The sequence below is a fragment of the Amphiura filiformis genome, chromosome 16 (assembly GCF_039555335.1).
Source record: "Amphiura filiformis chromosome 16, Afil_fr2py, whole genome shotgun sequence".
Lineage (NCBI taxonomy): Eukaryota > Metazoa > Echinodermata > Ophiuroidea > Amphilepidida > Amphiuridae > Amphiura > Amphiura filiformis.
Window position 1 is genome coordinate 28,008,125 of NC_092643.1, and position 27,004 is coordinate 28,035,128.

General features: G+C 35.9%; 1 protein-coding gene across 1 annotated transcript; it reads right to left on the reverse strand.

Annotated features, from left to right (window-relative positions):
- Window positions 1-9: 9 nt before the first annotated feature.
- On the reverse strand, window positions 10-26,765 carry LOC140172544 (uncharacterized). Its single transcript, XM_072195689.1, has 4 exons — window positions 26,493-26,765; window positions 15,603-15,846; window positions 1,127-1,294; window positions 10-346 (listed from the first exon to the last, which is right to left on the reverse strand). Exons 2-4 carry the CDS (start codon window positions 15,839-15,841, stop codon window positions 10-12), a joined length of 744 nt encoding a protein of 247 aa, XP_072051790.1. The 5' UTR covers window positions 15,842-15,846; window positions 26,493-26,765.
- Between the last annotated feature and the right edge of the window lie 239 nt (window positions 26,766-27,004).

The following is a 27,004-nucleotide window of genomic DNA, read 5'->3' on the forward strand; positions in this document are numbered from 1 at the left end:
ATTTTGTACTCACAATTTAATGCTATCCTCCTTTCCATGTCCGTTTGTCACAATAAAGTCATAAAGTGACACATTTCCTGCATAATAGTCAGGAATCCCGTTTGAGCCGTCGTAGTCTTCAGGAATATCGCTGGTGCTCCAGTCTGAGTCGATGTTCCTGTCCGAGCCGTCGTAGTCTTCAGGAATATCGCTGATGTTCCCGTTTGAGCCGTCGTAGTATTTTGGAATATCATCCTCGATGTTGCTGTCTGTAATTCCAAGTTGAGGGAAAAGCCTCCGAATTTCGAGCAAACCGTCGCTCAAAAATGTCAGCCAATTTTTGTATTTGGTTGACAATTTATCGTACCTGTTTAAAATCAGAATTCAATAGATGAGTTGACTTCTGACGTCATTGCCAGGCAGTATGCCCGAGCATCATCACAAGTTTCATTATTTTTGCCTGGCAGTATGCGCGCGTGTCATATTTTGTTCAGGGCCCGTGGTTTTAAAATTCCTTGTACGTTGATCAAGATAACTTCAAACCAAGATATTATGCGGTCACTCGATTATGTAACAACTGAAAGAAAACCGATATTGCTTTCTAAAGGTTATCTGGTTCCGATAATACAAAAGAGTTGTGAATGTTTGTGCTTGTTTCTATGAAAAAGTAGGACCTAAACATTAACAATCTGTTCATTTCAAAACATCATTCGAATCGATTGTTAATTAGTGACTGACAGCCTGTCGGAATAATATCAATCAAGACCGGAACTCAACTGGTAAGGAGGCAAGATTGTTGGCTGAAATAATTCATGAGGCCGCTGTTCAGGTGCCCGTAGCTAAAAAAATCGACTGAAGTGGTCACAAATTTTTTAAAGTAAATTTCATACTTTATCCATTTGAAACTTCCGCAAGTTTTATACTCTGTTAGTTTTATACTCTGTCACTTTTGTGACAAAGAGTATAAAACTAACGCCCCCATGGGTAAGAATGTATACAATGGTGTGTCAAAATCACATAACGTTTGTAGCCAGCTTTCCAATACTGCTTTTGGTTGAAATCCGATCAAGGATGTGGAAGAAGAAAGAAATAAAAGAAAGAAGGAAAGAAAGAAATGGCAAGAAAGAATCGCCTAACTTATTTATACCTGAACATATTCGTGTTACAGAAGGTTACTGATGGAAAATCCAACTCGTCCTCCTCCTTAATGGAAAATTTGGTATTTGTTGGCCGCTCGATGAACTTCATAGTAGAAAGAACTATTTGGTACGACAGTCCAGATAATGCTAGCAATACAACCAATAACCAGAACAATCTAAAAGAAATGAAATGAAATACATGACCATTATGGCTTAAGGTGGTACTACACCCCTTGAGGTTATATACCACTAATAGGCCTGGGCGATACATTGAAATACGACGAGTAACTATTTGTTTTCATGGCATTCGAAAAGACTGCATTAAAATCGCTGAAATTGATCAAGTTATATAGCCAAGAAAGTACTTTTTAGAGATTGATGCTCCAAAATGGTACATTTTCTCTCATTATATGACATTTTTGATGTAATAGTACCAAAATTCATACGCACGGCTTCGGTTTTTAGTTAATATTCGCCCTATCATATTGTAACTTTCAGCCTCGAGGGCGCATTGTCATTTTACGTAAGGTGTTTACGGTTCAGTGCGTTAAAACAAGAAAAGTCTCAGGTCAACCTATGTTGAATTTTTGATCATTTGGCATCTAAATCATATAGTTTCACCTGATATTAGTGGCATTGAACTGTGAGAGTTCTGAATATGAGAAAATTCCACCCGAAATTAGGCATTTTCCCATTGAAACCCGTGTAATACATAATTAGTGGTATTTAATTCTATGGATCTGATATTCGTCATGGAGACTTTGTTTGCTATTTTTTTGCTTACATTTCTCAATATTTAGCTGTATTTGCCCTGGCAAGAAAACGTGCATCTTCTTCGACTACTAAGGTATGTTTTTAGAACCCGTTGAGGTAGTAACGGGTTGAGGGAGGGGGGGGGAACTTGTGGCATTAGTATTGGGTTTACGGCTGGTTTCTGTGATTTCAGGGCTTCTAAATTCAACAACCTTCGCTTGCCTGCGTATACATATATAGAAAGCTTAATGATGATGAAAATCAAGTTGATGATCATATAGACATGCCACTTTGTTAATTAGACCCACATGCACATTTTGTTGGTGATTTCCTTGCCCTAAATATCGTACATAGGCCTATTCGTGTAAATACAGTATAGGCCTAGGCTAGGCATTTTGCTTAAGCTTTAAGGCGCATGTAAGGCCTATAGTCACGTGTAAAATAAAACCTAGTCTTTGTGTACACGTTGTCTATGGGCCTCTAGAGCACCCTGTATGGCCTCACTCTATGCGAACTCAAGCCGGAACCCTAACTTGATCTATAACTCTATTTTAAACCCATATCTAATCCTCGGACCTAGCCGTATCTCTATCCCTATCCACGAGCCCAGCCCTATAAAAACCCTATTCCTAATGCGAACCTGACCCTAATCAACAATTCTAACACTAACCAGCAAGTCTAAATCGGAACACTAACCCTAAATCAATCTTAATCTGATCTGGTCGTGCTAGGACAGGCTACAGATACGAATCTCTAGATATAGTCCTAGGTTGAAACAAAAACAGCGAAACAGTCATCATACAGGGTGTCCGAAAATCATTGATATTTTACTCGTCGTGCTGTTTTCCAGAAATTTTCTTGTTAAAACATCTATTGCAAATGTCAATGTTTACATTAATGGCATTTTACCCGCGATTGGAGCACCTTTGTGCTTATATAGGTTAAATACCACTAATAGGCCTGTGCGATACATTGAAATACGACGAGTAACTATTTGTTTTCATGGCATTCGAAAAGACTGCATTAAAATCGCTGAAATTGATCAAGTTATATAGCCAAAAAAGTACTTTTTAGAGATTGATGCTTCAAAATGGTACATTTTCTCTCATTATATGACATTTTGATGTAATAGTACCAAAATTCATACGCACGGCTTCGGTTTTTAGTTAATATTCGCCCTATCATATTGTAACTTTCAGCTTCGAGGGCGCACTGCCATTTTAAGGTGTTTACGGTTCAGTGCGTTAAAACGTGTAATACATAATTAGTGGTATTTAACCTTGATAAATATGTGACTATTTTTGCATTTTTTTCAAAAACTAATAAAACACTGGTAACCAAATTTATGGATATTATAGGGGCAAGGAATCCAGTTACTACACTGGAATTTCAGTGACTCAAGACAAGAAGTTATTGATTTATTGATCAAATATTGGTTTTTCCTCATTTTTGACTGTAACTCCACAACTGTTGTCTCTGCTGAAATAAAATTGTCAGTGCAGTAGTTGTAGTCCTTGCCTCTATAATATACATATCTTAATTGTCACCAATGCGCTATAATTTTTGAGAAAAATGCAAAAATAGGCACAAAATTGGCCAGGGTGTAGTACCCCTTAAAGGATTGCGTGGAAGCCAGGATCTTCTTCTTCTTCTTCTTCTATCGGCGATTTTCTTCTTGCATGCACCGATTTTGACCTAACTTGATCACTTTATTGAAGATATTTTTAATGTAAAGTTAGATGATAATGACTGAGTTCGTGCATTGGCCCGATGCATGCCACAGTAATGCATGTACATTGTGTTTACAATCAAACCCGGAAGTAACGGCGTGTCCCTGCTCTGACGTCATCAACGAAAGAAAGCGCCCGATTTGAACGATTTCGTTCTGTAATTTAGGGGGGGGGGGGGTGCCAATATCCAATCTTTGCATGGAGATTATGTCTACCCTGGTACGTTTGGCAAATAAAAAATGCTCTTTTCTGCTTCCTGATATTATAAGCTTTCCAAAGATATATAATTCACTTTACAATGTGTGTCACCTTTAATGATGCGAGATATCTGCCAATACCCCGGGGATAATGCTTGCTTGTTTGCCTCGTATTCTGCCTTATATTGTTTACTGTAATAATAATAATGATGGTAATAATGCAGAAATAATAAAATAAAAATATAATCTGATATCTGACGTGCATTTTAAAAAGGTAAAGGTTAAAATTGTATTATGTTTTCAAATTTAAAAGAAGAAAATGTGACGCAGATAGAATTAAAAAGTGAAAAATGACCGTTATGAATGAGGTTACGTCTCGCGCCGTATTCAGACTTTTCATCTGTTAGAAATGACTTTTATTAAGATAACTTCTACGAGCGTACTTAGGATTTTCTAAAATGTGTGGGGCTAGAGGCAGTGGCGTAGCATCATAACCTATCATAGGGGCACGGGTGGCACGTGCCCCCAATCGATTGCAAAATTTAGAAAATCCCATAGGAAAAACGGCTTGTGCCCCCAATCATGGACGGTGCCTCCGATATGATGGTACACGCTACGCCACTCGCCACTAGAGGTTTAAGCCTAGCAAGTATATGCATATCGACTGACCATATCGCCATTGAGCCAAGGTCGTTTCGTATAATGTGTCCCTGCTCGTTACACATACGCGTACATTAATCGATTATACATACTTTTAATTAGTCAGTATCATGTCCTAATTATACAGTCTGCCGGTTGCGAAGCACATTTCCTATTGTGTAGGTCGTTTTTATTTTGAATAGCAAACACCAAGAATGACGGTTACGAAATGAGAACATGATTAAATTCGCTTTCGTTTTTTTTGGTCGTCTCTTGCTTAAATCTCTCCCGTTTTCCCAAATTAGATTTGGTGTAATATATAGGTATAATATCCTGAAAAATTTACCCCAAATGGTGACCGAATTTTAAAGAAAATCAAGAAAATAAAAATCTGACAGGCTGGTTTAGAAAGTTGCTTTGCTCGCTTGTTCAAAACTCCGGTCTCTCAATAGACTTCTCCGTAGTCCACTTGCCCATTGTGCATACTAGTACTCTTAAAACTCCGATTTAATTAATTTGGGCACAATGATAGATTTTCACATCTGATCTTTTTAGTCATCGTACTCCCTATGTTTGTTGGCTTCCCAAGTGGACTACTTACTTTCGATTGCGGTCAACATGTTTAACACGGCTGTCTATGGATGAGATTGTCGAATTTCTGGCCTACTAAAATTTGCCATGATGTAATGCATCTTTAAATGGATCTGGCTTGTGATTGGTCGCCCAGATCTCGTTATGGTTTAAATCCTCCGTACACGTTCCATTAACATTGATACAGGCTATTGTGCTTGCGGTTAAATTGAATTGATAAACTAGCATGATTGACAGTGTGTGTTAGGGACTAAGTCCCCGGTCAAAGTCCTGTTAAAAATGCAATGTTCATAGTCGATTTTTAACTCGGGATTTCGCGATTATTAAACTGTTAGATTCTTCAATCAGTATTCTTCAGTATTGAAGTGTCATTATAATATGTTGCATTCAAAAAGCCTACGTATACGCTACTGTTAGGCTACTGTCACTGATATAATTATATAAACTTTTTCATAACCATTAACTAGTATTTTGATGTAATAAATATCAGTATAATTTCGAGTTCAACTGAATGCGTTCATCATGATTAAATAACATATTTTTATTTATCAAAAATCGACTATGGCATAGTCTAGTCTCCCAAAATCCTGTATAACTTCAAAAAAGTAAATAAGGGCACTAATCCCCATGTTTATCAAGAAGCAGTAATAAAACTTCATATTGGCGCTATTTTTCAACTAAAAACCCAGAAAAGATATCTTACCCTTCCAGAATCCTTTGCAACATGATGACGCTACCTTTACTTTGCACAGGTTTCCTTTGTTTTCATATTGAGAATAGACTGGCTGAACGTAAATCGCTAGTCAAGAAATAAACATATTTTGCAAGATCTGGATGTGCTCTGTTCACAAAGTTATACCGTAAAACCTCGTCTACAAGCATATATAGTGGGTTTTTTTTTTTTATAAAAGCTTAATTAATTCGAAGCAAGCGTTAATATACCAATACAATAGATCGGTCTTAAATTAATACTTGTTTGTATATGCTTGGATCCGTAATTTATTTGCTCAAACTCCATAATGGCGACTGGATTAATGTAGCTTTCATCAGAAGCACACTATATGCTTGTAGACGGGGTTTTACGGTATTTCGTTACTATAGACCCATATGTCACAACATGAACTTGAACGTGAAGCAACCTAACAACATACTTGCAGTCATCCCAGAAGAAAAGTCTGAATCTCTTCCAACCCCCCCTGGAACTAAGCCTGTGACACTTGTACAACCCTCGTCTGAATTCGATGAAAGTTCTGCAACTGGCGAGTTGTTGCCAGTAACTGCTGGAACAGATAGCCGAGTGGACCCCGTTTCACCCTGGAGACTGATTTTACGGGACTTCCCTTATCTCCCTGATCACCCCCCTGAGCGTGTATATGATACCGAGTTTGATCCTGAAGCAGAATACTGCCCTACTTGTCTTGAATATGGCAAATTTAGAGTAAGATTGACCGTGATACCTGATGGAATGAGAGCGTGCCCCCACTGTATGAACGAATATATTGAAACACTTCCTGCTACTTTAGATCCGGAGTATCTGGACATGCTGGAACACAATTAGCATCTTTTGATCCGCCGATTTTGCACCTGTGCTGCTGCAACCGCCATAAACTTTGACTTGTATATAATATTTTTTGATGTACTATTCACATTGTGAATTCGTGTGACTATTTATGTGAAAGTGTAAACTTTATTAGTGACTGTGTTATGTGATTTATTATACGTGTTGAACTACTTTACTCTTCGGAGGTGCTCCTAATAGAAAGGAGGAATATCCAACGACAACAACAACAACAACATAGCAAATCAGTACAGAAAATTGAAATAGAAGAAATGCATTATGGGAAGTGTAAGCTATGTTCTCTGCTCCAAGCCCATTTATGATAAATCAACTTATTGAAGTTGTTCCTTGTTGTGCAAATCAGACATTGTACGCAAATGAGACATATTAAGCAGTCAAGTTAGCTCAATCGATAAGGCGTTAGACTATGGTACGAGAGGTTGCGGGTTCGAACCCTGGCGGTGCCTAGTATGCTCTCATGGAAAAATTGAGTTAGCTTGAAATTCCCCTGGACAAGGAACTCACTGCTAATTTGTCTCGTTGTAACCCGTACGAAACTCGTGGAGCTGATCTTGGTTGCGATGGTTATTTGTGGAATGTCTAGGGTGTGCGCTCTTGAAGCAGCAAAGTTCCTGAATTGTTGTTAAAATGGTTTATGGAATGATGTGGGCCGTAGAAGTCAGCGACAACCTGTAAAGTGTGCTGAGGCTTGTGGATCAACGTCTAGGCGTTGTGCCTGTGCGATTTTTGTTTTTTAACGCTTGGTAGCTTTTTAACACAGAGATGTCTGACCTTGCTTTTGTTATACATCCCTATGGGGTTTCCACCCGGGGGTTTCCAGAGGTAAACGACATGACATGCGAATTCTAACAATTAATTGGGGGTTCAAGCCAAGTGAATAAAAAAGGAGATAAAATACTGCTTTGTGTCTCCATGTATCACCTTTTAGAAGATGTGTGTATTTTGGAAAATCTTTGTAATAACAAATAAGACAACAATGCCACACAATTTCAATATTCTTACATTTTTTTTGTGAACGTAAATAAACTCCTGGGATGTATTCAGACCAAGTTAACAAGTTTAGCACAATTTCCCTAAATTTACTTCGTGTGTTGGAATTTTATTGGGTCTAGATGTTCCATAACGATAAAGTAAAAATTGCTTCTGTTTGGCTCACCGATTGTCGTGCAATATGTCTCGACCTAAATTTGAAATCTGGAGGAGTATAAATAAAAAGAATGTGACTTTTGAGCATTGTTTTCACTGCTTCTTTGTCCAGATTAAAAGGGTTTGTGTAAGGAACGTATTATGGTGTCGTTCATTGGATGGCCCACTAAGATCGATGACTGGGTTGAGATTTTCCATAGCAATAGAAAACCGTGCTTCTGCTTCGTGCGCAATATCGCCTCGGCATACGATTTTCTGCGAATTTCTAGAACACATAATTATGTTAACATAAATCTGAAATCTGAAGGGGCACTTTTCAAGAAAAAGAGATTTTTGAGGTTAGTTTTTCCTTAGCAATTTGCAAAATTGCTAAGGTCTGTTTCTGTCAAGTTCTTTCTTTCTTTCTTTCTTTCTTTGTTTCTTTCTTTCTTTCTTTCTGTCAATCTTATAATGAGCCACCGTAGCCATATGCTTTGAGCCATGTTGACCATAGTTGGTCATTAGGACCATTGGGTAGGGGGACAAATGAAACATGATCAACTTCAGGTCAAAGGTCATCCACTTCCTGTCAATGGCCAAAAACGTGATTTCACTAAAAATGCTACTTCTTCCACAAATTATACAGCACGATGATGGCACTTGGGTACATGCATCAGCTATACCCAGTGTCTAAAAGTTAATGTTCAGAATTGGGGTCAAAGGTCATTAAGGGATACTTCCGGTATATGACCAAATACCCTAAAATGCTGCTGCTGTCGCAAATATATATGGTACAACAATGTTACTTGGTCATCAGGACCAATAGCTGGTGGCACAAATGTCACGTGACCAACTCAAGGTCAAAGGTTATGGAAAGGTCATTATGGCCGAAAATGTTATTTCCTGTTATTTTTTCCTAAAACTGCTACTCCTTACACAAATTACACAGCAAGATGATGTCACTTGACGCATGCATTAGCCTTGAGGTCAAAGGTCATACGAAGGTCATTATGGCTGATGCTGATTGTCTGTTCTGTTACTAAAAATGCTAAGTCATTCCACAAATTATAATATAGCATGATAACATTACACATTGTATTCATCCATTGGGGTCCAAGGTCATTGGGGTCAAAGGTCATGCAGATATTACTTCCGGTATGTAGAAAATACCTTAGGAAGTCGCACTCTAATAGCGCATGACCAAAGTTGCACAGAAATATTTACATGAATATTGAATAATTTTTGGTTAACAAAATGATTTCACAACTATGGAAAATAATTATGTAATATAATTAATAATTATAAGGCCAAATAAAAAAATAAACATGTTTCACGTACCCACCCGCTTCCTTTTTTGAGGTTTCTTCAATTATATATTTATTCAGTTATAACTTTTCAAAAAATATATCTTGGAAGCAGAAATATTTCTTAAGCCTTGCTAATATACAAGAAACACTTTTGGAAGGTTTTATGAAAATGAGAGGGGCCGGCCTATATCCTCAGAACAAAAATAAAAAGAGGCCTCCTCCTTTTTCCAGGCATTATTGTGTATGCTACCGGGTATGCTAAAACAGCTCAAATGATGGGTAATCACACCGATTTTGCCATGAAAATATAAAATAAAAAGCCCCCTCTTCCTCCTTTTTTACAAAAACCCGGACTTGAAACATGTTTTTTATTTTACTTGGTCTAATTATATGATACTACAAACTTCTGTTGTAGTTATTCATGTATATTCAATGAAATACACCAAACTGCTGGACCTATTGAACTCACAGAGGCTATAGGTGAGCTAACGAATTAACCTTGCCCCCATTGTCCCTATGGTCAATTTCAAATTACAGAAAAAAAAAAAAAAGACCTCTCAGTAAAATCAGCATATTATACTACTGCTGGCTGTTTATATGCCTTTATACATGCATGCATGCTAGATAGCTGGGCTAATCAATTAGCCATAGGCCTAGTTAATTAGCTATTGCTAAGGTCGCGTATATGTGTATGCGCAATTAGCTCTAGTCTTCACTGTTTCTGTGTAGAATTGAATAGGTTTGGGAACAAAACGTATTTACATGCATTTCCACGGGCCGTTGTGTGCCGATTGCGATGCTTGAAAGTCCATTAAGGGGGTACTACACCCCTGGCCAATTTTGTGCCTATTTTTGCATTTTTCTCAAAAATCACAAGTAAGATATGTAAATTATAGGGGCAAGGACTACAACTACTGCGCTGAACATTCAGCAACTCAAGGCAAGTAGTTATTGATTTATTGATCAAACATTGGTTTTCCCTCATTTTTGACTGTAACTCCGCAACTGTTGTCTATGCTGAAATAAAAGTTCAAGCGCAGTAGTTGTAGTCCTTGCCCTTATAATATACATATCTTACTTGTCACCATATAATTTGAGAAAAAAATCAAAAATAGGCACAACATTGGGCAGGGGTGTAGTAACCCCTTAAGATGTGGGAATGTAACTATCTGTGTGTAAGATGTGGGAATGTAACTAGCTTTAGCTATTAAGCTATTGAGATATTTGAGAGGTTATTACATATTTTAAAAGAGAGATATATTTTGCTCCACCACGCCGTTTTCACCAATGAAATCGGACATTCCTAAGCGAAGATATTGAGTTCGAAAGTCATGGTATTATAGAATTGGAAATTGAGATATCGGCCTTCAAAAATATTTTTGACAATGTTGAGAGTATTATACAATCACCTTGAAAAATGCCTTAAAAATTACAAGATGCCAGTTATATTCCGGTCTGAAACTATCAGACAATATTTTAACATTAATAACATCACAAATTCGCAACAAACCCAAATTGTGAAAAAAATCACTCCTGGTAGATTTTAGGCTATTTCTCCATTTACGATCCTTCCCCAAAGTGTCTCCTTTTGACATGGCACGTAAAATATTTGGATATTATTAAAGAATATTGGATAATTTGGATAACAGTTGCACCTGTTGATATTTTAGATATTTGGATATTTTAGATAATTTAGATATTTTAAATAATTTAGATATTCACCGGAGCAGATCAGTTATGCAATCCAATTAACACGTACTTAACAACAGGGGATTAAGGCCTTCGCAGCCGGTAGACTGTATAATGTATAAAACATAACAACACTTGGTTATTAAATTTTCCAGCCGGTCGTTGAGAATATGTCGCCAATATTGCAAACAGATGCGTTACCATTTTTCTAATGGATAACAAACTGACAAAATAATTAGGTATTTGAATGTTCTCATATGTGATGAATCAAGCAAACTTCTGGGTTATATTATAAATGTGACACATAAAGCAATGGTTTTAAAAATTACAGGTTTATTAATGGTCCTGCGTCATATACTGGGGTACCCAAAAAGGTGGTTTTGTTACATTTTGATATGCAGCGCTCAGCATGGATTTCAAAACATTGTCTCTTGAGTATTCCTTCACTTAGAAGGTTCAATTAAAACTGTAAAAATAATTTGGTATTTGAATGTTCTCATATGTGATGAATCAAGCAAACTTCTGGGTTATATCATAAATGTGGTACATAAACCAATGGTTTTGAAGTACAAAATTACAGGTTTATTAGTGGTCCTGCGTCATATACTGGGGTACCCAAAAAGGTGGTTTGGTTACATTTTGATGTGCATCATGGATTTCAAAACACTGTCTCTTGAGTATTCCTTCACTTAGAGGGTTCAATTAGGTCTTAAGCTTAAAATGAGGCTAATTTATTCTATATTACTCATGGTCTTATCCTCTTTTAGAATCATTTTTAATTATTTTTTATGACGGTTGTCATGAAATGTTCCAAGATTGGTTGTGGATTAGGTGGAAGAGGATTAGGGAGAGGGACTCATATCGTAAATTTGATCTAAAACCCCCATTTAAAGTTTGAAACTAGTAAAAATGTCTAAATGAACTCCCAGACATCTAAACCAAGTAAATAAATACAGGTCATTTAAAAGACTAATACTTGTTCATATTCTTGACAACAAGCTACACACTATTGGTATCTTCATCTTTCTGGTAGAAATCAACGTATCATCTTCAATAATTGCCTCTCTAAATCAACTGGTGTTACCTTCGGTGTTCCCCAAGGATCTATCCTGGGTCCACTACTCTTCTTACTTTATACAACGACCTCCCCTGCAATACTTCCACTCCTCACTTTATACCATTTGCAGACGATACCTACATTTTTATTCTCACTCTGTCTCTCAAACACTCCAACAAAACATAAATAGGGATTTACTAATAATATCTAACTGGTTTAAACTGAATAAATTATCACTTAACATAAAGAACACTAATTACACTAAATATAAACATAGCCTGATATTAAATAGGATATTTAAAAAACGATAGTCCAATTGAAAATGTTAATACAACTAAATTCCTAGGCCTTCTTATAGATCATAATCTCTCATGGCACTCACATACCCAACATGTCTGAGATTGTTTCTAAATACAACGGTGTGATTCGAAAGGTCCGTCATTTTCTTCCTTCCCGTTCACTTACTACAACTCTATGGTTCATCCCTATCTGTCCTATGGGATCATTGGGGCCCTCGTGTGGGCTGATCCTAACAATGCTAACTTTGACTCTGCACATCTTCTTCAGAAGAGAGTGATCAGAAGCTGTACCAATTCTCTCTGGCTTGCGAACACAGACCCGCTCGTCTCTTCTTTACACACTTCGTGATCTCTATAGACTCCAACTGGCTTCATTCATGTGTCAATTTCATAATGACCTTCTTCCTCTGGATTTAGTCCTTGTCATTTTTTTTTAACACTGCCGCTCTATCTCACTCTTACAATCCCAGGTATGTTAACGACTGTGTTATCTTTCCTTCTAACACTAACATACTATGGAAAGAACTCCCTTCTTCTCTCAAATTGTCACGGACTCTTGTTACCTTCAAATCTAATTTTAAGAAATACACCAGGCACAAAAAGAAACTCGTCAGTTATAGTCATCTTTGCTGTTCAACAACCTGACAATTTTGGATTACTCTGAAATATACATGTTGTTAATTGGACTATACTTTCTCATTTGACATCGTGAGAATCGAGCAAGAATTGACCAAGATATGCGCCTCCAAAGCCTCAAATCCCAAAATCAAAAGTTGCAATTTCAACGATTTCCAATGGGAACGCGTCGTTGTATTGCACACAAGTACCACGGGCCAATCAATAAAGCACACAATGTAACAGGCACAATTGAACCATTAAAATTGCAACTTTTCATTTTGGGGTTTGAGGGTTTGGAGGCGAATATCTTGGTAAATTCTTGCTCGATTTTCACGAACAGGATGTCAAATGAGAAAGTAAAGTCCAATTAACAAATTTTTGAATAATGCAAAATTATCAGGTTGTTGAACAGCAAGGATAACTATAACTGACGAGTTTCTTTTTGTGCTTGGTGTATATCATTCGTGGTTATACATCGTTATAACTAATGCCTTCGCGATACGTTTTCTTTTTCCTTTTGTACTTCTGACCATTACATTTTCAGTACTGCTTCTCAACTTCACATCCTCCACATCCTGCATTCTTTTTATCGATTGGCTCCAAACAAAGGATTTGAACCGGTGTCCTTCACCGTAGTTATGGCGGAGTGCAGTCCATTCAATCAAATGTTGTCATCAACCTATTTTTTCGTAGTGCAGGGTTATGTGTGTGAGACGAACTGTCACGGTAGATTGCAATCATGCTTTTGTTGAATGCATTTGAGTAGTCCGCCATATTTACGGGATGATACGTCATATGCAGGGCCTCTATAGCTTATAATTAGAAGTCATATAATGGCCTTCAATCGATTATGCGAAAAGGATATGAACCGATTTTGTTTATGTCACCTGAGTCGCCCCTTTTATAATGTCGAATGCAAATATTTCGATGGTCTTAATAAGGCATAGCTTTTTTTGATTTTTTAAACCACGTCTTTCAATGTAGATCGACATGCTCGATTTCTCTCCTTGTGAATATTGCACTGTGGAATGTAAACATTTCTTTTGTATACTTAGATTAGGTAACTTCAAGCGATTTTCTTTTTCATACCATTATATAAGAAACTGAAATAAAAACCAAATCTGTTTGATACAATTTTTAAGTTTCTAAAAAAGGGTAGAAACAAAGATAATCATGTGAGTCGAGAGCTTAGGCATGATAATAGGAAACAACGTGACCAAAACCAAAACCAAAACTCAATATTTGAAATGGGACATTGTTCAATTTAATCACTTTTTGTAACCAGGCAATACTATCATCATATCACGAGTTGTATGATAAATGGTCCATTTTCCGACAATTACGGTATAATAACATCATGTGCTGATGAATTCATTTGTCTATGAGCGTGTTTATAGTGAACGTTTTTTTATCATTTATCAGCGTATAAGTATTGCGAATTCAATGGTTATTGCAGTATAATATTTCCGTATTAGAGCCTCTATAAAACACGCTCATTAACTTAGGTTCTTTCTACTTATTTGCTTTTTATCACGTCTGTCTGGTATAATACTCACATTTTAGTATTATTATACTCTCGTTCACTCATTGCATTCATGTGATAAGAGCTTGTTTGACCCAGATGGAACCATTCAACCATAGAATTCATTCCAATTCAATGGTTATTGCAGTATAATCTTTCCGTATAGTCTCTATAAAACACGCTCATTAACTAAGGCTCTTTCAACTTATTTGCTTTTTATCACGTCTGTCAGGTATTATACTCACATTTTAATATTGTTATACCCTCCTTATTCACTCATATTGTAGTTTAGTGCTACAGAATGGTTTAAAAAAACCTAAAAATTTCACAGATGTAGCTCTTGATTTGCTGAACAAATTTGGATCCAGGGCCAAATGAAATTAATTCCAAGATAGCGGGTAGAGGTTATCGAACTTTATACAGGGACAAATTCAAAGTTGTTCAAATTACGTTATAAACCATGCCAAAGTGTTCCTCTTGTCACAAGGATTCAGAAAGAGTATTGTTTGACCTATCTGTGATGTACGGTTCTTAAGTTATAAGCAAAAAGGTCAAAGGTCAAGGTTTGACCTCTACAGTGGTCAAATTTGAAAAATTGTTCCGATTGTTATCAAAATGGTCTCAACCTGGGGTCTCAAATTGTTCCTCTCAGCATACTCTTGCATAGTAGGATATGTTTTACATATGTAGGAAGTTTGCTTCACAAGATTGCACAGTCAAATAGGTCAAGACCATAAAGCTCCATATCAAACGTTACATAGACCTATTGACTGACCAATTTTTGGGTGTAACCTTGGGAAGTAAACTTACATATATGAATCTTATTATGAATTATTATACCGAGAGGAAGAATTAGAGACCATTTTGACAACAATCGGAGCAAGTTTTCAAAATCTACAGGGGTTAAAACCTTTTTGCTTAAAACTTGAGAATCGTACATCCCAGATAGGTCAAACTATACCTTTTCTGGATCCTTGTGACCAGAGGAACACGTTGGCATGGTTTATAACTCAATTTGACCAACTTTAAAACTTGCTATGAAATTTGATCAGAAATTTTTATTTGTATAACATTGGGGTGACATGGACTACCCAGGATTTACGCTAGATCGACAAGTTTATAATTCTTCGTCTGACCTTTTACTGCGGTCTTGCTTCCATGAAGAAATATGCTCAATAGAAGGCCGAAAAACTTTACACTGAGTAGCCATAATCAAGACAAATTTTCTTCATTAGAGGGTTTGGTTCCGGGTGTGTTATTCTAGAGTCTAAATCTGGAGTCAATTTATGCTATATCAAGTTGTTGTTGGCTACGCCCAACATTAAATAAAATGACTAGGGGGTATATTGCATATTTTGAACATAGTTGACAATCTTACCTTCTGAAGAAATTGCCTTTCTGTCCAACATATTTCAAACCTGAAAAACTGCTTTCTTGTGTGTATTGTATCAAACACGATGAACAGGTTGTATCACTTGTTTCCAAATGTTGTTCATCCGGTGACTCAGTTTGGCTTTTCCATGGGTTCTTCAGCGCTGAATTTGACGTGTATGACGGTGGAAAAGTCAGCGTTGAGTTTGTGTCCGGGTTTGCATCAAGATATGTTTGGAATTCCATATTTACTGCATAAGGGGACATAATCGTCGAATTGCGAGTTGGATTTTTGGTGATCTTCAAGGTTAAATTATTCCAACTTTTATGCATGCCATTAAAGGAAGGTGACCTGATATATTTGGAAAATCAAATTCTTTAAAACTTACGTATAACATAAAATATCATCCCTTTCAAGCACTCATGCAAAAAGAACATGTAATTTTTTTTGTAAATCTGACTAATTCCTAATGGAATTACCGACATTTATACAGCATGATATTGGTAGTCTACAGTGTTTTTATTCATGATAATCCTCATGATCATGTGATATATTGATTTCAAGTGAAAGGCCATATTTTTCTCATAAACATATTGAAATTAGAAGTTCCAACACAGTGTATTTCCGAAGATATCATCACAAATATAATATATAACATAAGAATTAGAAAATCCCATGCCGTATTTGCAAACAAAGCTCCAAAACGGAGCACTATAATAGATAACAAATTCCATGCCGTATTTGCAAACAAAGCACCAAAACGGAGCACTATAATAAATAACATAAGAATTAGAAATTTCATGCTGTATTTCCAAACAAAGCACCAAAACGGAGCAATATAATAGATAACATAAGAATTAAAAAAATCCCATGCCGTATTTGCTAACAAAGCACCAAAACGGAGCACTATAATAGGAAACATAAGAATTAGAAATTTCATGCTGTATTTCCAAACAAAGCACCAAAACGGAGCAATATAATAGATAACATAAGAATTTTAAAAATCCCATGCCGTATTTGCAAACAAAGCACCAAAACGGAGCACTATAATAGGAAACATAAGAATTAGAAATTTCATGATGTATTTCCAAACAAAGCACCAAAACGGAGCAATATAATAGATAACATAAGAATTAAAAAATCCCATGCCGTATTTGCAAACAAAGCACCAAAACGGAGCACTATAATAGGAAACATAAGAATTAGAAATTTCATGCTGTATTTCCAAACAAAGCACCAAAACGGAGCAATATAATAGATAACATAAGAATTAAAAAAATCCCATGCCGTATTTGCAAACAAAGCACGAAAACGGAGCACTATAATAGGAAACATAAGAATTAGAAATTTCATGCTGTATTTGCAAACAAAGCACCAAAACGGAGCAATATAATAGATAACATAAGAATTTAAAAAAAATCCCATGCCGTATTTGCAAACAAAGCACCAAAACGGAGCACTATAATAGGAAACATAAGAATTAGAAATTTCATGCTGTATTTCCAAACAAATCACCAAAACGGAGCAATATAATAGATAACATAAGAATTAAAAAATCCCATGCCGTATTTGCAAACAAAGCACCAAAACGGAGCACTATAATAGGAAACATAAGAATTAGAAATTTCATGCTGTAGGCCTATTTCCAAACAAAGCACCAAAACGGAGCAATATAATAGATAACATAAGAATTAAAAAAATCCCATGCCGTATTTGCAAACAAAGCACCAAAACGGAGCACTATAATAGATAACATAAGAATTAGAAATTTCATGCTGTATTTCCAAACAAAGCACCAATACGGAGCAATATAATAGATAACATAAGAATTTAAAAAATCCCATGCCGTATTTGCAAACAAAGCACCAAAACGGAGCAATATAATAGGAAACATAAGAATTAGAAATTTCATGCTGTATTTCCAAACAAAGCACCAAAACGGAGCAATATAATAGATAACATAAGAATTAAAAAAATCCCATGCCGTATTTGCAAACAAAGCACCAAAACGGAGCAATATAATAGGAAACATAAGAATTAGAAATTTCATGCTGTATTTCCAAACAAAGCACCAAAACGGAGCACTATAATAGATAACATAAGAATTAAAAATTCCATGTCGTATTTGCAAACAAAGCACCAAAACGGAGCAATATAATAGGAAACATAAGAATTAGAAATTTCATGCTGTATTTCCAAACAAAGCACCAAAACGGAGCACTATAATAGATAACATAAGAATTAAAAATTCCATGCCGTATTTGCAAACAAAGCACCAAAACGGAGCACTATAATAGGAAACATAAGAATTAGACATTTCATGCTGTATTTCCAAACAAAGCACCAAAACGGAGCAATATAATAGATAACATAAGAATTAAAAAATCCCATGCCGTATTTGCAAACAAAGCACCAAAACGGAGCAATATAATAGAAAACATAAAAATTGGAAATTTCATGCTGTATTTCCAAACAAAGCACCAAAACGGAGCAATATAATAGATAACATAAGAATTAAAAAAATCCCATGCCGTATTTGCAAACAAAGCACCAACACGGAACAATATAATAGAAAACATAAAAATTGGAAATTTCATGCTGTATTTCCAAACAAAACACCAAAACGGAGCAATATAATAGATAACATAAGAATTAAAAAAATCCCATGCCGTATTTGCAAACAAAGCACCAAAACGGAGCAATATAATAGAAAACATAAGAATTCAAACTTACATGCTGTATTTCCAAACAAAGCACCAAAACGGAGCACTATAATAGATAACATAAGAATTCAAAATTTCATGGCGTATTTGCAAACAAAGCACCAAAACGGAGCACTATAATAGATAACATAAGAATTCAAAATTTCATGCCGTATTTGCAAACAAAGCACCAAAACGGAGCACTATAATAGGAAACATAAGAATTAGAAATTTCATGCTGTATTTCCAAACAAAGCACCAAAACGGAAATAATAAGAATACAAACATGAAAATCTTGTTTTATAATTGTGTTAGACATGTTAAAAGAATAAGTCTTGACTCTTGTGTGATGGTATTATTTATTTTGAAAAATGTCTGTATAGTGATACAGGCCTTATTCTTTGAGCTGGACTTGGGCTGGAGATGGGCCACCGATAGGACTGATAGAAGATATGTTAAAGGACCCCGAACTGCTCCTTGTCCATTGGCCCCGAAGCTCTTGCTACGCCCCTGATAAAAATCCTTTATGCGGTACAAGTATTTTACATGTTCAGTCGTGTATCAGGGTCATTTGTATGAGGGGCCGGCGCAGACAAAATCCGTGATCATTATTTTGGTCATGTGTTTCTCTGATAATTGCGCGGAAAATAAAGGTAACATTATGTGTTTACCGGGCCAATTGTTAATTTTATACTATGCGGTGGTGCAGTGGTTTACATTTTGGAGGTTACTTTACGAAGATAAATTGAAATTTTCTTGGGGGGGGGGAGGGAGGGTTGAGTTAACCTAACTCATTTAAAGAGGATCACGCAATGACGCAACCCCCTGCAAAGACCACATATAGGCCTACTAATTCCAAATGACCATATCTCATAAGTCTCTTTCGCGGCCACTTGTATATTAATGGCGACTATGCCCTATGTGTATTTTTAGAAAATGTTACAAATTTCTACAAATTTCACCTAAACGGAGAGCAGTTATTTTTGAAATGATATTTTGTGACAATGTCCCAAAATTGATTTATGTTTGGCAAAAATATTATAGTTTTGCGGGCATAATACCATGTTCAATTACTTTTCTGTCCAGCCCTCTGTGATGCATTAACCGTTTGCTGTGCAAAAGGGGTATGATGGGTGTGTGTAGCATTTTGTGACATTATGTAATTGATGAATACAAAAGCCACCCAAGTCCATACTTTGGCCAAATTGAGTTAAGCATGGGAAAGTGTTGCTATACATAGGCCTGTCATATGTATGAAAGAACAACTCAAATTCATCCTCTGTGATTTGAGTCTTGTAACACACTGATTGAAATCCAGTATGTATAAAAGTCCACTTGTAACACATTCATTGCTGGAGAGTGACTTTTGAAAAAAAATGGGTTTAATCAAGGAAAGTGTGTGGTTTATATTACATGGCAGAATGCTTATCAACATCATACATAACTGTGTGCTTTATTTTGTATTATCTTACTAGTGGTAATCTCATTCCAACATTATTGTCTTTGTATATGATTCAAAAAACCACCCAAGTCCAGAATTTAAAATGAACCCCACGAAGTCCCTGAAATGATAATCGTCATACCTAATACAGTTTAACTCACCCATTTGCACGTACAACTTACCATAAGCATGATTTTTTCTCAAAATGGAGCAGGAAAAGTTCATTTTTTAAGTTTTTAAATTAAAAAAAATAAATAAATAGGAATTGCAAATGCAATAAATTTTGCCAAAACCAAACGGTACAATGTAAATAACACAAATTTCTTGAGCAGGTACTACCTATGATTATCTTCATACATACGCCATTCAAATGTCGGTTTTAAAGATCGTTTGCAAGTTAAATGCGAAGCGCCCTCATATCCTTATTTGGACGTAAAATTGCCATTTTAAGAAAACGACAACTCCAATTTTTATGCAACTTTCAAAAATGGAATTCTAAACATCAATTACATACAAATCAATACCAACTTTGACAGAATCAGGCATATATTATGATTGTTGATGAAAATATTGATTTTCAGACCCCCCCTGTCCAAATACTTGTTTTGGCCGGCACCTTCTCTTTTTTTGGCCGATTTGGGTTTTTTGCATCAAAAGTGTGGAGGGGGAAACTGAGGGGAAGAAAATTATTGGGGGATGCTCCCTTATATTGTTTTTTCATGTTCCTCGTATCATGCTTGACAAGATAATGTCTTGCTTTTTATTTATTTCGCCCCTTATGGTTTTCTTTATTAAATAAGTAATTAATTTTGTAGTGGGGAAATGCTCCTTATATTTTGTTTCATGTTCCTCGTGCATGCTTGACAAGATACGGTCTTGCTTTTTATTTATTTCGCCCCTTGTGTTTTTCTTTATTTTATTGTTTAATTAAATGATTACTTAATTAATTTTGTAGTGGGGGTATGCGCCATTATATTTTTTCATGTTACTCGTATCCACTCAGAACGCAGGACAACCGATTCTTTTGTTCTGCTTAGCTCACTCAGTCATTTAATGAGGCAATACAAACGATCGAATTTGGTGTTGAAATGAGCAAAATTGTGAGTTACACCTTTTCAATGTAAAATTAATTTTCTCGGCCAAATGAAACGCAATAATTTTCATTTTTTCAGTAAATGTCAGGAAAAACTGTTATGCTTGATACTGTATTTTTTTTCAAATCCTAGTGTTAAACTTAGGCGTGAAATTCAGTCATTTAGTGTAAGATTTTCGATTTTGATAGGCTTCAACTCTGCCCGCGAGCCTTTTTTTGATCAACCTTTTAGCTTTTCAAAGTAATATAGTTCGCTAATGAAGGATTTTTCCCAACTTTCTAACGCACATCACCGTGAGCAATATATCATAGTTTTGTCAGAATTTCCGTTTTGATTTCACTAATTTTTACTGCCGGCTGAAAATTATCAAAATCCACGCGTGAAATCTGAGGCTAATATTAACATTGGGGATCGATATCTCTGGGTGCCCGGCCTGGCTACAGTGTTGCCAGAACTTCAATAGGCCTATAGCAAAGAAATTCCCATGCCTAGCGCTCCTATGACACTGATCATATTATGAGGATCTTTCATGAGTGATTAATTATTTGATTTCTTCATCACCGTGATCATCGGACCAATGTGTTGAAATTTGCTTCTCCTCAAAACAACTTTGCCCAACATTTGGTAAAAGAATCAACAATCTTACATCTTACACCAGCTCAAAACCAATTTTTGTAAATTGATTGTTTTTATGTTCCTTTGTCAATTTCGTGCTTTACGCGCTTTGAGTTCTTTATCGGAAGAGTATGTGCCTTATAAGAACCATTCATTATCATTGTTAACTTAAACAGGTTTTTGTTTTCAAACAAAAACCTGTTCAAGCAATTAATTAAAATTGCTTGCCTAAAAACAGAATAACCTGGATGTTGATACTTGACCTAGTGTTTCAATTGTCATGAAGGTGACTGGGTATGATGCCTTTTGTTTGTGTTTGTTTGAAACTGCTTTTGGAAACCCAGCGAAAGTCATAAGAAAGCAGCCAAAACAATACAAGGTTAAACATGGAAGTTTATAGAAACCTATTAAATAACCTAAAGGAAAAAAAAACACGTTTGTGGCAACAATGAGCCTTGCATTGAAAATCATAGTTAAAATGTGTTGAGTACCACCCCAAAGTTTCCCTACATACACCCCCTACTACCCACCTCACACACCTCTGCACCCATCCCATCCCCATAGGCCTACATAATATTACATACCGGTATAATAATATTTATATAGCACGTTATAGCTATACATTTAGAAAGTAGGCCTATAGCGCTATTATGACAAATAGGCCTACATGTCAAATTAAAAAGTCTGAAGGGTGTAATGAAAATGCCAAACCGCGATGGGGGCACCTTTGTTTCCAATGGACATTTTATTGTGAAATGTCATTGTACAAGGAATACATGAAAAAAAATTCCACATAGCCCCCGAATGAAAAGTATTTAATTATCTTTGTAATCACTCAAAAAACATTTGGTGTGAATTTTACATCCGAACTAGAGGCTATTAAATTTTTACGAGCCTTTGTATTTTACATGTAAAGCCTATGGGGGTGACGATTAGAAATGGACGGCAATATTGAAAAACCCTCATTTTGGGCCATTTTAGACACTAAAATGCCCATAAAAAAGAATAGCCTCCAGTTCGGATGTAAAATTCACACACAATGCTACCTGAGTGAGTACAAACATAATTAAACACATTTTATTCGGGGCTATATCAAAAACAAAAATGTACTATACCCTAATGGTTATGGAACAAAGGTGGGGGGGGGGGGTCATACAAAATTCACATGGAGATAGGAGGGACAGAACATTAAAATCTCCTATAATAACACACTATATTTTTCTAGGTTTGGACAGTGGATTTTCCCATGGACCTCAAGCGTGCGTCTCTATACGGACTAACCTAGGTAAACAAAATAAACAGACAACCCACAAATGGTCGACATAATCATGGAAACCATAATTTGCCATTGCAGGCTATCACCATGATCACGGAAGCAAATATCCAAAATTCACGTTAATTTACCACAGCACCCAAATGGGAGATTTGGGCTACAAAATCGCTGGTCGAGTAATCCTGGCTTTCAATGCAGAAGAGACCTGGATTAGATCAATGGAATTATCGACTATTTATGCTGCTTGCTTTCGAGATATAGTACTGAGTTTGAGATTTTAGGAGCATGACGTGAAAAAAGGTGAAATCAAAACGGTAATTCTGACAAAACTATAATAGATAGACCCACACGATGTGCTTTACAGAGGTGGGAAATATCTTTCTTTAGCGAATTATATTAGTTTGAAACGCTAAAAAATGAATTCCGAAAAAAAAGCTCGTGGACGGATGTAAGGCCTATAAAATTCAAAATCTTACACTAAACGACACAATTTCATACCTAATTTTAACACCAGGATTTTTTTAAATGTATATCCAAGCTCTATGTTTTTAACTGACATTACTGAAGAAAAAAAAAAAAATTGCTTTATGTTTGACCGAGAAAATTAATTTCATAGCAAAAGGTGTATCTCTGAATTGTGCTGATTTTAACATGTATCGATCGACTTTTAGAGCGACTATGCATTTCTAAATAATCGATTGTCCAGCGTTCTAACTGTATCATGTTTGACAAGATAAGGTCTTGCTTTTTATTTATTTCGCCCCTTGTGTTTGTCTTTATTATTTTTTTAATCAAATGATTAATTAATTAATTTTGTAGTGGGGGTATGCTCCATTATATTCTTATCATGTTCCTCGTATCATGCTTGAAAAGATAAGATCTTGCTTTTTATTTATTTCGCTCTTTGTGTTTTTTCTTTATTTTATTTTTTAATTAAATGATTAATTAATTAATTTTGTAGTGGGGGTATGCTCCATTGTTGTTGTTTTTTATGTTCCTCGTAATCGTATCATGTTTGACAAGATCAAGTTTTGCTTTAAAAACATTTTATTTCGGCCCTCATGTTATATTTTTGTTCATGTTCCTCGTATCATGCTTTGTAGGTCCTGGCTCATTCTCCGATAAAGCGTCCAAGTTTGGTCTCGGTAATTGCAAAATTCCAACCACGAAGAATTCATGAAAATCATTCAGAATCGTAAACTTTAATAGTTTCAGAGCACAAAACAATGCATGGGTGATTTTTCAACAATACTTCATTTTTGAGCAATATTACTTGTACGCATTGGTGGTAACGTATCAGTGGTAACGTATCTGTGAAGCCCTTTCACACTTTTGTCTTAATCGTGCAAGTGTAAAAACTTACCGACTTAATACTCATACTTGATCAGTCATCACCCAATGTACTAAAGTCTGGTATGGTATTTGGCTTCATTTATCACAGCGTTTTTTCCGAGGGGAGTAGAATTTAGGTAACGTATCTGTGACGAAATGAACGTAACGTCAGGATTTTTTTGCCATTAATATACCTGATTTGTTTTACTTTGAAACCATTGTGTTATGTACCACATATATAATATAACTATGGAGCCTGCTTGATCCATCACATATGAAAACATTCATATAGCTAGTTATTTTGACAGATTGCTATCCATTAGAAATATGGTAACGTATCTGTGAACAATATTGGCGACATAGTCTCAAAGCCCTGTTGGAAAAGTTTAATAACCTGCGTTGTGATGTTTTATACTTTATAATTAGGGCATGATACCAGCTAATGAAAAGTACCTATAATCCATTATTATGCGCGCATGTATAGCGAACAGGGACACATTATACGGAACGCACCTTGGCTGGCGACATGGAGGAAAACAATGGATATGTATAATCAGCTTTATTGTTTTATACTTTCTAGGCATGTTACAACCTCTAGCCCCACACACTTTAGAAAGCAACTCCTAAGTATCAGTTATATTAATAAAAGTAATTTCTTTCTGACGAAACAAGTCTGAATACGACTTGTAACTATGAGCGACACAGATTTGGCTTTTTGGACACTTTATCGGAGAATGTGCCTCCTGCTTTTCATTTATTTCGGCCCTTGTGTTTTTCTTTATTTCATTTTTTAATTAAATGATTAATTAATTAATTTTAAATGATTTATTAATTAATTTTGTAGTGGAGTTATGCTCCATTATGTTTTTTTTCATGTTCCTCGTATCATGTTTGACAAGATAAGGTCTTGCCTTTTCATTTATTTCGGCCCTTATGTTTTTCTTTATTTTATTCGTTGTTCAATAATTAATTAATTTTGTAGTGGGGGTATGCTCCCTTATATTTGTTTTTCATGTTCCTCGTATCATGCTTGACAAGATAAGGTCTAGCTTTTATTTATTTCGCCCCTTATGTTTTTCTTTATTTTTAATTAAATAATTAATTAATTTTGTAGTGGGAGACATGCTACCTTATATTTGTTTTCATGTTCCCCGTATCATGCTTGACAAGATACGGTCTTGCTTTTTATTTGTTTCGCACCTTATCTTTTTCTTTATTATTTTTTTAGTTAAATAAGTAACTAAATAATTTTGTAGTGGGAGGCAAGCTCCCTAATATTTTTTTCATGTTCCTCGTATTATGCTGGACAAGATAAGGTCTTGCTTTTTATTTATTTTCGCCCCTTATGTTGGGTCGTTTGGGTAGGGTTGTACAGGGCTACACATCGTACTTGCAGTTGCCTGCTTTCTAGTAGTCCGAGGTTGCTCAGACTGTTGTAGTACATGAGAACTGCCTCCATGAAAGGTAAACAATGACATTAAAAAACTTGTCAGAACACCCTCATCATGATCATGTGAATGTACCATGCTCCCCATGTTCTAGCATGAATATACTAGCACGGGGAGTAGAAATAAAGCTTTAGGCCTATATGTAGTACTAGCGGTTACTCTAGATGAGTATAACGGTAGCGGTTACACTGCAAAAGCAGTGTTTAGAAATTGTTTTATTATTAAAAAATTATGTCTTACCTAGCATTGATCAAGACACACCTACCTAAGTTCGAGGGACATGCGACCTGCCCGTTTCGAGAATAAGAGCGGACAGACAGACTCACAAACAGACTACCAGTATTATTTATTAAAATTATGTCTTACGAAGTTGTCAGTGTGTCATTTAAAAGATGACGGAAAACATGAGCAAATACACAAATATTATCCTGATAGTTTAGTAAAAGATGACAGAGAACCCCGGGCAGAGAACATGACATGAGCAAAAATACAAATAATATATTGTCCTGATAGTGGTAGTACTGGTATACTTGGTGTAGTTGAAAAAGATGTGATCTCTGAACCTTCTCCTATAAACATTGTTGGCAACCAATGCTTGGTAACCATGGTAACACTTGCTAGTTAAAAGTTATCATCTTTATATCACAGAGTAGCAACTGTGTTCCAATATATGTGGTTCAAGTGAAGTTCAAACTGTTTCATTTCTGCATAGGCCTACCTGAAAAAGTTCCCCGACTTCCAGTGTTTTGAAATATTATTTTATTCACAAATTACCTAAAATTAAGAACATTATTACTTACCTCTAAATCAGTAACAAATAAAGTGCCCTATTCTTTAAGTCATATTAAGCTACAAATGAAAAACAAAGGTTTTGGAGTTCTATATGACCACGCGCATGAGCCGGACTAACTTAATGAGGCACGTAAACACACACACACACACCGGGACACACACTCGTAATAAAACATACAAGGGTGATACATGCACATACCTCGCTAAGTAGAGCACTATCCAAATTTTGATCTGAAACGTATTGTAGGTCTAATCCAAAATATGAAGTTCTGAAACGTATCGTAGCAGGTGAAAATATTTGGAATGGTGGAGGCACAGTCGAGTCCAGGCATCGTACATCAACAATGTTTACGCGGATGTAATGGTTCGAAGTGATGGTCGTCAGACGCTCGAACCGATGAGGGCGACATTTGCTGTGTTTGAGTGCTTTGTTTGTAAACGGAGCAAATTTTCCTGTCCCTATATCGTGCAGCACATGCTTGTTTTGCATAATTTGTAATTTGTTTTTATAGTTTTTAGATAACCCTGTATACCATGAAGAACAAGCATAATCGAAATGACAAAGAATTAAAGCTGAACACAGTGTATTGCGTGTTTTCATGCATAAAAAGTCCGCACGTCTGTACAAGAATTTGAGTCTCCCGCCGGAAAGAGTATTATCGAGGGTGACCCTAAATATTTCACAGACAGAGAGGTATTAATTAGCTCCCC